We start from the raw sequence: 14,739 nt of genomic DNA on the forward strand, positions 1-14,739 counted from the left end.
AGGATCGCCTGAGTCCAGCAGGTCGAGGCTGCGGCGGCCGCAAGCATGCCACTGCACTCCAGCCTGAGCAACAGTGAGACTCCAACTCAAAAAAAAAAAAAAAAAAAAAAAGAAACCAGATGCCAAGAAATGCCCAGTCATTAATTATAAAAGGAAAACTATACTAACATTTATGAAGAGCTTATAATAACGTGGAAAAATATTGAAGTTATAAAGTTAAATGAAAAAGCAGAATACAAAACTGTATATACAATATGATCTCAACTATGTAAAAACCAATTAACCAAAATGTACCCTAATAAAGGGTGAAAGAAAACAGTTCAGAATGCTTAAAGTGGTTGTATTCAAGTAGTGTATCTTTAGTGATCTTTTTTTCTTACTTCTACTTTCTGTCTTTCCAAAACTTTTCTCTACTAGGGGGATTAAAAAAAAACTATTAGTTACAAAAAACTAATTCTGATAAAAGTATTGAATTTGAGTTAATGAACCTGTAAGTCCAGCCCATAAGGAGAAAGCTGTACATTTATAAAACCATGAACATTCCAGGCTACGCCATGAACTCATGTTAGGAGTAACTCTCCAGAGGCTGGAAGGCTTCAGCCTCTCCCCTAGCCGGGTCAAAGTGCCACCAGATGCTGCCTGATGAAAAATGCTCAACCAATCAGAGAGGTCATGGATTTATAAAAAAGAATAGAAATACCCACACTTGGCAAAAATTTATCTACAGTATAGTAGCTCATTAATACTACAGGATTTTATATTTTCTGTGCAGATGTAAAGTTACAAAAATGCTATTATCACAATAGCTGTAGAAAGCCAATCCCACTTTAGAAACAGAAATAAACAGCACTGCAATGGCAGTGGACTGAGAAAAGCACGTGACTTAGAAAATTATGAAAAGTGCTTCCTGTAGGAATGATTCCCTTCAAGACATTTGTTTACTGTATATTAAGGCATCCTCTTTTCCCCAATTAAAAAAAGAGGCAAAACCTCCAAGCACTTTCTCCCAAAGCAATGAGTGGTTTGTTAATCTGACAAACACTGACAGAAGGCTCATGATGTGCTAGGCACTAGGGTCTCAGGAGAAAAGACTTGTCCCTGCTTCAGGGACGTCTCAGTCTTCCCAAAGCAGGAGGCTTGGGATTTGTGATTAGAAGCAGATGGCACTGTTTTCTTACCATTAAAGGATATACTGCAATTCTCACTGAATTACACAAACATTCTTGCACATAAACTCTTGACTTAGGAAGCAAAAATGCAACTACTTTCTCCTGATAAACACTTCCAGTAATGGCAGGCATTACTTTTTGTGATGTTTGCCCCTAGACATCACAAAATCTAGTGAAGTCAGTTAACTTTCTCCTAAGCAATGGAGCATATTGGACCGTATTTTATCCCCAGAATAAGACACTTTGAAACTGAGAGTAAGTGACGAGTCCTATATCTAGACCAAGACTTGTTGGTACCCTCAAAAACTGAGATGAAAGAGAGCAAGTTTCAATTAAACTCTTCCGTCTCCTCGTCCACTCGCTGATTTTCAATGTGTTCCTGTGTCAGCCGTTGCAGGTCTTTCTGCACATTTGGGTGGTCTTCCAGATCTTCATAGAGGGATCTGACGATATCCAGTCTCCTGTAATCCTCAGGCTTGACCAGGCTTCGGACAACCTGGAGGCATCGCTCTTTCAGGGTGTACACTGGAAGGGCAGAAAACCAAACACTCAGGGGCAGACGCAGCTGTTAGGACAGGGAGGGGCAAGGGGCTTTGCCAACCATGGCAATTACCTTCACTGCAGATGGGTCACACTTCAGGTTAAAAAAGAAGTGAATGTATGGGTTGTGGCAGTGTACTATGCTGAAGGATCCCAGTAAATGCCTCATGGTGTTCCTGCCCTTGTGTAGTAACTTTCCCTTGAAATGGGCTGGGCCTGTGATTTACTTTTAACTGGTGGAATGTGGATAAAAGGACACTGGCAGTTTGGGGCCTAAGCCTTAAGAAGGCCTGACAACTTATGCTTTTATGTTGTTTTGGGTTTTTTTTGAGTTGGAGTCTCACTCTGTCGCCCAGACTGGAGTGCAGTGGCCACTCCTGGCTACCACAGCCTCGCCTGCTGGGCTCCAGCGATCCTTCTGCCTCCGCCTTCCAAGTAGTAGCTGGAACTACAGGCGTGCGCTACCACGCCTGGTTCATTTTTGATTTATTGTAGAGATGAGGTCTCACCAAGTTGCCCAGGCGGGTCTCGAACCCGCGGGCTCAGGCAATCCACTCACTTCAGCCTCCCAAAAGCACAGGATTACAGGCTGAGCCACCGAGCCCGGCAACTTCTGCTTTTATACTCATGGGTGTCCTGAGCTGGAGACCTCAAAACAGGGACAGACCCAGCCCCCAACCAACCCCCAGCAGAAGGCAGTCACACCAGTGACCACCGGTCAGCAGAGTAATCACCAGCTAAGCTCAGCCTAGACTGCAGAATTATGAACAAATAAAATGGTTACTGTTAGTTTTGGGAGTGGTGAGCACACAGGAATAGGTAGTCAAAATGCCGTGTAACTGGATTTGGGGGTAGCTCAATTCCTACTTTAAACTCATTAGGAACTTTATTCTTTAAGAGTATTCTATAAGGCAAAATTTATCCATTTTAACTTATCAATGCTCATGTTGTATACTCATTTTCTTTAAAAAGGATCTATATACACACATTAGTTTGAATCCTATGAAGTCACAGGTAATTTTTTTTTACCCACAAGAACACCAGTTTCTTAGGGTTCAATCTATAGTGATAAAATCATTTGAGTTTTGTTTTTGCTTTTGTTTTGAGTCAGGTCTCACTCTGTCATCCAGGCTGAAGTGTAGTAGCACAATCACAGCTCACCACAAGCATTCTGCCTCAGCCTCCTGGGCTCAGACAAGCATTCTGCCTCAGCCTCCCAAGTAGCTGGGACTACAGGCATGCACCATCATGCCTAGCTAATTTTTTAATTTTTTGTAGAGATGAGGTCTCACTATGTTGCCTAGACTGATCTTGGAATTGCTGAGCTCAAACAATTCTCCCAGCTTAGGTTCCCAAAGTTCTGGGATTATAGGCATGAGTCACAACATCCAGTCAGGTTTTAAACAAATAATGAAGTCTGCTAATCTTCAATTAGATGATTTTTTAAAAAACCTCTGATAGGCACTATGAGTTCAACTAGATTAAATTAAAAATACATTAGAAGTCAACAACAAATGAGCCGTGGTATCTCATACTCTATCCTTATTCTTCCCCTGGGACTCAGTGTATAACTCTACTCTAAGGACAGGGAATCAAAAGGCATTTGTAATTCTACACATTTGCAAAACTAGCCTATGGTGTGAGACTTCATCTCATCAGTTGAGAGCCCAGAGTGCTTTTGAGATACCACATCTTTGTTCAACATAGATCATATAAACAACTTACTTCCATTTTATTTGTGGTGGAGAACAGGACACAGATAGGTTGGATCCTTTGCCAAGCATCAGGCAAAAGATGTTAAGGCCTGGGCTCCTTCAAGTGGCGTACACGCTACTTATTACAACAGCCTTATCTTTTTCAAAAGACAGAACTTCAATACCTGGCAGTGTGATGTTGGCAAAAATAGGCTGTCCATCAACATTGAGAGATGGCACAAATAATTCAGTTTGGTTAACCAGAAGCCCATCATCTGTCCCTGCGTCTCTGAAAAGCCAAAGGTGACCTGTTAAGACAAGCAGAGGTTGTTAAAGAGCCACACTGTGTCTGTCTGAGTCAGGGCATTTATAGTCTCCATTTCCCTTGACCTACACAAAATGCTTGCCTCTCACCCTGCTTAAATAGCATACAAAGCCCTTCCCATAAAATCTTATTCAGTCCTCTCAACCGATCCATTTACAGATGGGAACACACGTCTGAAGAAGGCAAGTGACTTGCTCAAGGCAACAGAGACAGTACGCACCTGAGGCTCCAAGGCCCATGTCCTTTCTGCTACCATGGTGGAAAAGTGAAATCTAGGTAAATCACATGATTGTAAATCACACCAAACCCTATAAACTATAGTGAGAAGGCCACTGACTCCTCAAATCCATGCTTCTCAAAAACAGGAGGTACAACATCAGCATGTTGAGAGAAAAAACCAGACAGAATGGGTACTTTTTTTTTTTTTTGAGTCAGAGTCTTACTCTGTCACCCAGGTTGGAGTACAGTGGCACCTCATGGTCACTGCAGCCTTGACCTGTTGGGTTCAGGCAATCCTTCAGCCTTAGCCTTCCAAGTAGCTGGAACTACCACACCCAGCTAATTTTTATGTATTTATTTACTATAGAGACAGGGTCTCACCATGTTGCCCAGGATGGTCTCAAACCCATGGGCTCAGGCAATTCTCTCACTTCCACCTCCCAAAGTGCTGGGATTATAGGCATGAGCCACCACGCCTGGCACATTCTTTATTAAAGGCAAAACTATCGAGACCCGACTGGGTAACTTGGCGAGACCTCATCTCTACAATAAATCAAAAATTAGCCGGGCCTGGTAGCGCACGCCTGTAATTCCGGCTACTCGGAAGGCTGAGGCAGAAGGATTGACGGAGCCCAGCAGGTAGAGGCTGCGTGGCCGGGAACAGTCACTGCACTCCAGTCTGGGCGACAGAATGAGACTCCAACTCAAAAAAACAAAAAAAACAAAAGTCACATAAAAGATAGGTGGGGTGTTGGGCATGGTGATTCACACCTATAATCCCAGCACTTTGGGAGACTAAGACAGGAGGACTGCTTGAGCCCAGGAGTTTGAGACCAGCCTAGGCAATACAGTGAAACCTAAACTCTACAAAAACTTCAAAACAGTAGCCGGGTGTGGTGGCACACACCTGTAGCCCCAGCTACTTGGGAGGCTGAAGTGGAAGGATCAACTGAGCCCAGGAGGTCAAAACTGCAGTGAGCTGTGATTGGGCCACTGCCATCTAGACTGAGCAGAGTGAGACCTTGGCTAAAAAAAAAAAATAAGACAGGGTGAAGGAGACATACCCCCACCCCTAAGATTCTGTATAAGGACAGAGAGGAGGTTGTCTCAGAATAAATATAACACTTGTTCCTGGGACATAAATTGACTTGAAGATTTGGTAGGAAATTTTAAGCAGTGTAAACTAGTCTTTTTTTAATTGTGGTAAAATATACATAATATAAAACTTACCATCTTAACCATCCTTAAGTGTACAATTCAGTGGCATTAAGTACACTGGGTGCCGGGTGTGGGGGTGTAGTTGCTCTGTGAGTTCTTGGCTTCACTGCAATTAAGAATTTTAGAGCAAGTCCAAGTACAGGTTTTAAAGTAGAATTTATTAGGAAAAGAAAGACACATTTGTGGTTTGGTTTTTTTTTTTGAGTTGGAGTTTCACTCTGTTGCCCAGACTGGATGGAGTGCAGTGGCTGCTTGCGGCCACCGCAGCCTCGACCTGCTGGGCTCCGGCGATCCTTCCACCTCAGCCTTCCAAGGAGCTGGAATTACAGGCATGTGCTACCACGCCCGGCTGATTTTTTGATTTATTGTAGAGATGAGGTCTCACTGCCCAGGCGGGTCTCAAACCCGCAGGCTCAGGCAATCCACTCACCTCAGCCTCCCAAAGGCGTGGGATTACAGGCTGAGCCACCGAGCCTGGCTTGGTTTTAGGATTTTTTGAGTTGGGGTCTGTCTCTGTCACTGCAGCCTCAACCTCCTGGGTTCAGGCAATCCTTCTGCCTCAGTCTCTTCGTGAGCTGGAACTATAGGTGGGCACCATCATCATACCTGGTTAATTTTTAATTTTTTTTTCTAGAGATGCTTGTCTCACTGTGTTGCTCAGGCTGGTCTCAAACTCCTGGGCTCAAGTAATCCTCTCGCTTTGGTCTCTCAAAGTGCTGGGATTACAGGTGTGAGCACTATGCCTGGCCCAAAGTTGTTTTTGGAAACACCATGCTCCAGTGCCTCTGGTAATTCCCTTTCTGCCTTGGTTCTGGTTTCAGTAGCTTACTGTACCAGCTGCCCTCCATTCAAGGCTAGATGTGGGGGTTTTGGTAGATGATTATAAACTATTGCTTTAAAAATTAAATTTATTTAATTAAAAAAATTTTTAATGATAAAGGCAAAACAAAAGCTTTAGGATAGTCACTGTCAAAGACACAACTCACAAGAAATTTGGTTATTTCTGTGGCATACAACTTACTGAATTGAGAACCTGAAATTTTTATATTGGAAAGCCTGTTAAATATTAAAGAATTTAAAAGCATGATATTATAACCAGAAATATAGGTCATTATAAAATAGTCATTTATTTAGCCAAAAGGATAATTCAAAGATTTTTAAAAAACAAAAACCTTATTTTCTGATAGAGGAGACTTATTTCTTTAAACAGTATAAACTAAGAAAGACAGCAGGGGGCCAACTGAATCTCTTTCCCATATATGGTATTTTTTGGTTTTTTTGGAGTCTTACTCTGTTACCCAGGCTGGAGTGCAGTGGCACACTCACAGCACTCCAGCATCAACCTGCTAGACTTTGGCAATCCTTCCACCTCAAGTAGCCGCAACTACAGGCACGCGCTACCACACCCAGCTAATTTTCTAAATTTATTGTAGAGACGGGGTCTCACCAAGTTGCCCGGGCTGATATCGAACCCACAGGCTCAGGCAATCCACTCGCCTCGGCCTCCCAAAGTACTGGGATTACAGGCTGAGCCACCAAGCCCAGCCATATGGTAGTTTACTTAAAAAGTAAACAGAAATCTTTCATTATCTTTTGAAATTATACAAAAATCTTGCTAAATAACATTTTATCCTTGCGTGAGTGTATTAGTTAACATTGAAGTTAATTTTAATAACACTTGAAAATTAATTGTATTTAATTTTGATTAGTTTGACCACATGGTAAGATTTTCACAATTTTTTTTTAAATTTGGAGTTTCACTCTGTTGCCCAGGCTGGAGTGCAGTGGCAGGCTTGTGAACACCACAGCCTTGACCTGCCAGGCTCAGGCAATCCTTCTGTCTCAGCTTTCCAAGTAGCTGGAAATACAGGTGTGTGCCACCACACCCAGCTAATTTTCTGACTTATTGTAGAGATGAGATCTCACCATGTAGCCCAGGGTCGTCTAGAACCAGTGAGCTCCGGCAATCCTCTCACCTCCACCTCCCAAAGTGTTGTGATTACAGGCTTGAGCCACCATGTCCAGCCCCAAAAATCCTTTTTTTAAAAAAATCCCTTACAATTTTTATTCAAGTACAAATCAGTTCTTTCAAAAAACACTATTATTTTAGCATAGTGGCATTCTGGCCCAGCATCAGTGTGCCTTCTTTCTTTCTTTGTTCAGAGATGAGGTCTCACCAATTTGCCCAGGCTTGGTTCCAACCCATGGGCTCAGGCAATCCTCTCACCTTTGCCTTCCAAAGTGCTGGGATTACAGGCGTGAGCCACTGTGCCTGGCTTAGTGTGCTTTCAATATTAATGTTAATCCCTAAAAGGTCAGGCGTAGTGGCTCACCCCTGTAATCCCAGCACTTTGGGAGTTGTAGGTTAATAATCATTTGCACTTTGAATCCTCTTTGTAATTTGCCCACTAGTTTAAAATGTGCAAAAAAAACAGGCCTTATTATCTAACCAGCTGTGGTTTTAGAAAACCTGGCATGCCCTTCTTCAAACTGGCTGGTGCCCCAAGAGGGCTGTTCTTAGACCAAGTCTCATTAACTGCCAATGTATATTGAAACCAATTTTCTTTTTTTTTTTTTTTTTTTTTTGAGTTGGAGTCTCACTGTTAACCCAGAATGGAGTGCAGTGGCATGCTCACGGCCACCACAGCCTCGATCTGCTGGGCTCAGGAGATCCTTCTGCCTAGCATTCCAAGTAGCTGGAACCACAGGTGTGCATCACCACACCTAGCTAACTTATATATTTTTTTAGGTTGGAATCTCACTCTGTCACCCAGGCTGGAGGGCAGTGGCACACTCATGGCTACTGTAGCCTCGAACTGCTGGGTTCCAGTGATCCTTTCACCTCAACCTTCCAAGTAGTAGCTGGAACTACAGACGCACACCACCACGTCCAGCTAATTTTTGTGGTTTATTGTAGAGACGAGGTCTCTCCAAGTTGCCTGGGCTGGTCTCAAACCTGTGGGCTCAGGCAATCTTCTCACCTTGGCCTCCCTAAGTGCTGGGATTATAGGCATCACCCACCATGCCCAGCCTGAGATCAACTTTCATTACAATAAAGTATTACTCTCTTTCTTTTGTTTTAAACTGTCCAATTTGAATTTTTTCCAGTTCTTTAAAATTTGACCCACTGGAGAGTCTAAGGGTATATATTACCAATTTTTCTGTGTTTCTAAAAAAAAATTCTGAAATGAGAAATAAGGGCCACAATCAATTGTGCCAGGCATCCCTGGGTCCCTGATGGCCACCTGGGTCAAACGTCCTTGGTATCCTTGTGATTGCCTACATAGGACTACCCGTGAATTCCACGTGATCTAAAGCTGCAGTCCAAAACTTTTGGTGGTTCCTTTTTGCTTTTTGTCCATGAATAACTATTTGCACGAATGTGGTTTAACTGGTGGCTCTCCAACAATGCTGTTTGAAATGATTTAATGGCCAGGCACAGTGACTCAAGTCTGTAATCCCAGCACTTTGGGAGGCGGATGCGAGAGGATTGCCAGAGCTCAGGGATTTGAGACCAGCCTGGGCAATTTGAGGAGACCTTGTCTCTATAATAAATTTAAAAATTAGCTGGGTGGGGTAGCGCTCACCTGTAGTTCCAGCTATTTGCAAGACTGAACTGGAAGGATTGCCTGAGCCCAGCAGATCGATGCTGCGGTGGCCCTGAGAGTGCCACTGCACTCCACCCTGGGCAGCAGAGTAAGACTCTGACTCAAAAAAAAAAAAAAATGGCTTAATGCATAAGCATTAGGGTGAATAGACTGTTCAAATAGGTGAGTCGCTCTTGTGTTCAAAATATTTCAAAAATTTGAGAGCATTAAATTTAGTTAAATGGTCTGTTTCTACCCATTTCCAATTACGAGCAGGCCAGTTTGCTGAGGATCACCTGTAAATTACTGAAATGCATTTTAAAAGGTGTGGGAGAATGTAAAAGAAGAGTTGGCAGCCGGTATGGTGGTTCACACCTATAATCCCAGCACTTTGGAAGGTGTAGGCCAGAGGATTGCCTGAGCCCAGCGATTCGAGACCAGCCTGGGCAACTTGGCAAGACCTCGTCTCTACAATAAATTACCCAGGCATGGTGAAGCGTGCCTGAAGTTCCAGCTACTTGGAAGGCTGAGGTGAAAGAATCAGCTGAGCCTAGGAAGCTGAGGCTGCGGTGGCCATGAGCATGCCACTGCACTCCATCTCGCCTGGGCAACAGAGAATTTGACTCAAAAAAAAAAAAAGAAGAAGAAGAAGAAGCGTTGGCAGTCAGGTTCGGTGGCTCAGCGTGTGATCCCGTGCCTTTGGGAGGGTGAGGTGAATGGATTGCCTGAGCCCGCGGGTTCGAGACCCGCCTGGACAACTTGGTGAAACCTCATCTCTACAATAAATCAAAAATTAGCCGGGTGTGATAGCGCCCACCTGTAGATCCAGCTACTTGGAAGGCTGAGGCAAAGGATCGCCAGAGCCCAGCAAGTCGAGGTTGCAGTGGCCAGGAGCGTGCCACTGCACTCCAGTCTGGGGGACAGAGTGAGACTCCAACTCAAAAAAAAAAAAAAAAAAGCATTGGCAAAGGGTTTTTGGAGGAGTAATGAGGTGTGGTTAATCACACAGGAGGGAGCGGCCAGTTTTCCTGTCCTACTGTACCACACAAACACCTGACAGCCCAGGCTCCTTCTATCTGGCAGCTAGGTACAACAAGGTGACCAGAATTCTCTTTCCAAACAGTGTTGTCATCTACCAGTTGTGCTAAAAACAGGGGCTTGTTATTTTTGGTTTTGTTTTTTTTTTGAGTTGGAATCTCACTCTGTCGCCCAGACTGCAGTGCAGTGGCCGCTCTCGGCCACTGCAGCCTCGACCTGCTGGGCTCCGGCGATCCTTCCGCCTCAGCCTTCCAAGTAGCCAGAACTACAGGCATGCGCTACGACGCCCGGCTGATTTTTTGATTTATTGTAGAGATGAGGTCTTGCTGCCCAGGCGGGTCTCGAACCCGCGGGCTTAGGCAATCCACTCACCTCAGCCTCCCAAAGGCGCAGGATTACAGGCTGCGCCACCGAGCCCGGCTAATTTTTTTAAATTTATTGTAGAGATGGTCTCGCCAAGTTGCCCAGGCGGGTCTCAAGCCCGCGGGCTCAGGCAATTCACTCACCTCAGCCTCCCAAAGGGCTGGGATTACAGGCTGAGCCACCGACCCGGGCAGGGGCTTGTTATTTCCTTCCTTTTTTTTTTTTTGAGTTGGAGTCTCACTGTCGCCCAGACTGGAGTGCAGTGGTCGCTCCTGGCCACCGCAGCCTCGACCTGCTGGGCTCCGGCGATCCTTTCGCCTCAGCCTTCCAAGTAGTGGGAACTATAGGCGCACGCTACCACGCCTGGTTAATTTTTGATTTATTGTAGAGATGAGGTCTCGCCTGCCCAGGCGGGTCTTGAACCCGCGGGCTCAGGCAATCCACTCACCTCAACCTCCCAAAGCCGCGGGATTACAGGCTGAGCCACCGAGTCCGGGTTTGTTTGTTTTTTTTTTGAGTCAGTCTTACTCCGTTGCCTCGGCTGAAGTGCAGTGGCTCGCTCACAGTCATGCAGCCTCAACCTGCTGGGCTCAGGTGACCCTTCCGCCTTAGCCTTTCAAGTAGCTGGAACCACAGTCATGTGCCACCACACCCAGCTTTTTTTTGATTAATTGTAGAGACAAAGTCCTGCCATGCTGCTCAGGTTGGTCTCAAACCCCTGAGCTCGGGCAACCCTCTCACCTCTGCCTCCCAAAGTGCTGCGTCTACATCTGGCTGGTTCATTATTTCTGAAAGGAGCAATCTGTTTTCCAGCACCTGACATGAGCTTTATGTCTGTCACTTAAGCATGTACGGTAAATTAGGGGTATAAGGTTTGAGTACAGGTTTCACAAAGGTTTTCTGCACAGTTTAATTCCCAGAATGCTTGTTCAAAAAGGTGAGTTAGAATGGCATAGGAGGTTTTTCCTGCAAGTTAGTAGTGTTCCTTTCTTACTTTTTTTAAAAATTAGAATCACACTCTGTTGCCCAGGCTGGAGTGCAGTGGCACTCTCACAGTCACTGCAGGCTTGACCTGCTGGGCTCAGGCAATCCTTCCGCCTCAGCCTTCCAAGTAGCTGGAACCACAGGCACACACCACCACGCTTGGCTAATTTTTTGATTTACTATAGAAACGAGGTCTTGCCAAGTTGCCCAGGCTGGTCTTGTACCCCTGGGTTCAAACATTCCTCTCGTCTCCACCTCCCAAAATGCTAGGATTACAGGCATGAGCTACTGCGCCTGACAGTAGGGTTCCTTAATCAAAGAAACAGCTCAAAAAGGTCCATGGCCAAATCTAGTAAACCTCTCTTTTTCCATGCCTGAGTGCAGTGGCATAATCACAGCTCACCAGAGCCTTGACCTGCTGGGCTCAGACGATCCTTCCGCCTCAGCCTTCCAAGTAGCCGGAACTACAGGCACATGCTACCATGCCCAGCTTATTTTTTGATTTATATTGTAGAGATGAGGTTTTGCCAAGTTGCCCAAGATGTTCTCACACCATGGGCTCAGACAATCTGCTCACCTCGGCGTCTCAAAGTGCTGGGATTATAGGCTTGAGCCATTGTACCTGGTCTTTTTTATTTTTTGTAGAGACTAGGTCTCACTATGTTGTCCAGGCTGGTCTCAAACTCCTTGGCTCAAGCCATCAGCCTGCCTGGGCCTTCTGAAGTGCTAGAATTATAGGCATGAGCTTCCATGCCGGCCATGAACAATTTGTTAAACGAAACATAGTTGTGAGAAAGCCTTTACCAACACTCTCAAAGTGTATGTAGGCAAAAAGCCCAATATTTCACAAGGGCAAATAGTCTACTGTAGCTTATCTTGCTCAAGGCTCAAAACTTTATAAACTCACTTCCAAATAACTTAGCTGCCAAAACTTGAAAATAGGGGCAATTTAATTCTTCAAATGCCAAAGAAAACCTTTCATCCCCATTCCAGATAAAAGCCCTTTCCTCCCTCTCTCTTGAGGGAGGAAAACAAGAACAAACAAGAACAAAACATGGGAGAATGACAAGGAGTCTTCCAGTCGCTTCTCAGAATGAAGCTTAGTTTCTTCCACCTCCTCTGTGCCTTCTGTCAGGAAGGATCGCTCATGTCTCAATTCTGCATGGTGCAGGAGTAAAGCATCTTCCTACCTCCACTAGTCTTCGGTCAGGAAGGGCAGGGAACTGGCTGGAGGGAGCAGAGGCACGACAACAGAGAGGAGAGTCCATGGGTAAACCCGAAAGGAAGAGGATGAAAGCGAAAGCTCCAGAGAGGGAGGAGTGAGAAGCTGCGGCTTTACTCACAAATCCATGGGATGCCCTACAGTAGGCGCTAGAGAAGATGCCCAGTGAGGGCTACAGTCTACTGATCACAAGTTTCTATTCTTAATGTTTCTTTTCCTAAGCTGACTTCTAAGCTTATTTACGGCATGCAAAATTGTTGAGATAATGGTAAAAATTACTGTTTTACAGTTTGAGCAAGTTGTTTTCAGAGACACCAAGATCCAGCGCCTCCAGTAATTGCCTTTCTGCCTTGTTCCAGGTTTCAGTAGCTGAGTGTACCAGCCGCTCTGCATTTCAGGGTTGGATCTGGGGATCTAATCAGTGCAGGTATCATTTCAGAACGTCATGTTCCAGTAAGTCAGTGTCCTGGTGCCTATCCATCATGTTTTCCGATTACCTAAGCTATGCCTACCAGCAACAACAACAAAAACTCATCTATGTCTCAGCTACACTAGCTGCCATGCCTCACATTCACATAGTAAGTAATATATATATACACATTTTTTTAGATACAGGGTCTCATTATGTTGCCCTGGCTGGAGTACAGTGGCAAGATCATAGCTCACTGTAGTCCCAAACTCCTAAGACTCAGTAATTCTCTCACCTCAGCCTCCCCAGTAGTTTTTTTTTAAAGTTTATGTTAAATGAGGCACAGAAAAAATTGGGGTTAGAATACAAAATTCACACAATTTTCTATATAAAATAGGAAATTACAGAAATAGCAATCCTTGGAAATATTGTGTTCTTTCTTTTTTATTTTTTTTAATTTAAAAAATTTTTTTTTTTGAGTTGAAGTCTCACTCTGTCGCCCAGACTGGAGTGTAGTGGCCGCTCCCGGCCACCGCAGCCTCGACCTGCTGGGCTCCAGTGATCCTTCCGCCTCAGCCTTCCGAGTAGCTGGAATTACAGGAATGTGCTACCACGCCCATCTGATTTTTTGATTTATTGTAGAGATGAGGTCTCGCTGCCCAGGCGGGTCTCGAACCCACGGGCTCAGGCAATCCACTCACCTCTCAGCCTCCCAAAGCGTGAGATTACAGGCTGAGGCACCGAGCCTGGCTGAAAAGCATTAATTATCAAGCATACCACCCTCAAGGAAGAAAACATCAATCACCATCCTCACAGGATGGTTGTAAAAACTAAGTAAGACTAGGGCTGCTGGACGTGGTGGCTCAACCCTGTAATCCTAACACTTTGGAAGGTGGAGGTGACGGGATTGCCTGAGTCTAAGGGTTCAAGACCAGCCTGGGCAACATGACGGGACCCTGTCTCTACAATAAATCAAAAATTAGCTAGGCGCTGTGGCACACGCTTGTGATTCCAGTTTCTCGGAAGGCTGAGGCAGAAGGATCAGGTCAAAGCTGAGGCGGCCATGAGCGTGCCACTGCACTCCCACCTGGGCAACAGAGTGAGACTCCAACTTAAAAAAAAAAAAAGACTAGGACTATTTCTCTGCTTGAAGGCCATGGGAAGATGACGACCTACCACTTAGATAAGGACTAGTTCTCCCTCACGTAGGTTTTGACCACAGCTACCTAACTGCTTCCTCACCATCAGTCCCTCCCCTCCAGACCACTTTGCAACCTGGGTGAGCTCTGCGGTATGGTAAATCTTACAATGTCATTTCCCTGCTTAAAAACTTTCAACGACTCCATTTCTCCAGGAATGAAATCCCCGTTTGAGCTTTCTCTCCCAAGACTCCAGGTCTTAGCCGCTGCTCTAGAACTCTGAACGCCCGTCTTGGGTTGGCCAGCTCCCATTCAATCCTGCTTCCTCCCTTCTCCGGGAAGCTCTCCTTCACCGAAGCCACACAGCCCTCCCCTCACTGAGCAGGTAGGTGCCTGCTCTAAACTCCCACCATAACACTGGCTTGTTCTCGGCTATTTACGCATCTGTCTCCCCGGCGGAACCGCGTTCTCCACGAAGACAGGGACGCGGCGCGGAACTGACCACCGGACGTCAGGGGTGGAGCATTTCTCTGAGGGATAAAGACACATGGAAGGGGAGGGGGGAAGCCATCCTCAAACGTAGATTTGTCCAGTCTTGTAAAGAGGAAGGCGCTGCCACTTACTAGCAGCGTCAGCTTGGGTCTGTCACCTCTCCGGGACCTCCGTCCCGCGTCCGTAAAATGGGACTACAATAGTACTTTCACCAGCTCGCAAGGACGGCGGCGGGGACTCCGCGAGGCCGGGCTACCGTGACTGCTCGCAGGCCTACAGCGCCGGACACCGCGCCCCGCACCGGCTGGCTCGGGTCGCGCGCCGGGACCAGGGGGCGGCG

At 45.7% G+C, this 14,739-nt stretch overlaps 1 protein-coding gene across 3 annotated transcripts in view; it reads right to left on the reverse strand.

Annotated features, from left to right (window-relative positions):
- Positions 1 to 1,405: 1,405 nt before the first annotated feature.
- Positions 1,406 to 14,739, reverse strand: part of BRK1 (BRICK1, SCAR/WAVE actin nucleating complex subunit) — a 26,329-nt gene continuing 12,995 nt past the window's right edge. For 2 of the 3 annotated variants that reach the window (XM_021713161.1, XM_021713162.1), the window contains 2 exons: positions 3,589 to 3,711; positions 1,406 to 1,694 (listed from right to left, as the gene is read on the reverse strand). In XM_021713161.1, coding sequence (XP_021568836.1) covers positions 1,498 to 1,694; positions 3,589 to 3,711 — 320 coding nt within the window. In that variant the 3' untranslated portion in view covers positions 1,406 to 1,497. The remainder of the gene's footprint in view (positions 1,695 to 3,588; positions 3,712 to 14,739) is intronic. The other variant, XM_021713163.1, reaches the window with a different exon arrangement.

Source organism: Carlito syrichta, unplaced genomic scaffold (assembly GCF_000164805.1).
Source record: "Carlito syrichta isolate Samal-C Ts95f unplaced genomic scaffold, Tarsius_syrichta-2.0.1 Scaffold304318, whole genome shotgun sequence".
Classification (NCBI taxonomy): Eukaryota; Metazoa; Chordata; class Mammalia; order Primates; family Tarsiidae; genus Carlito; species Carlito syrichta.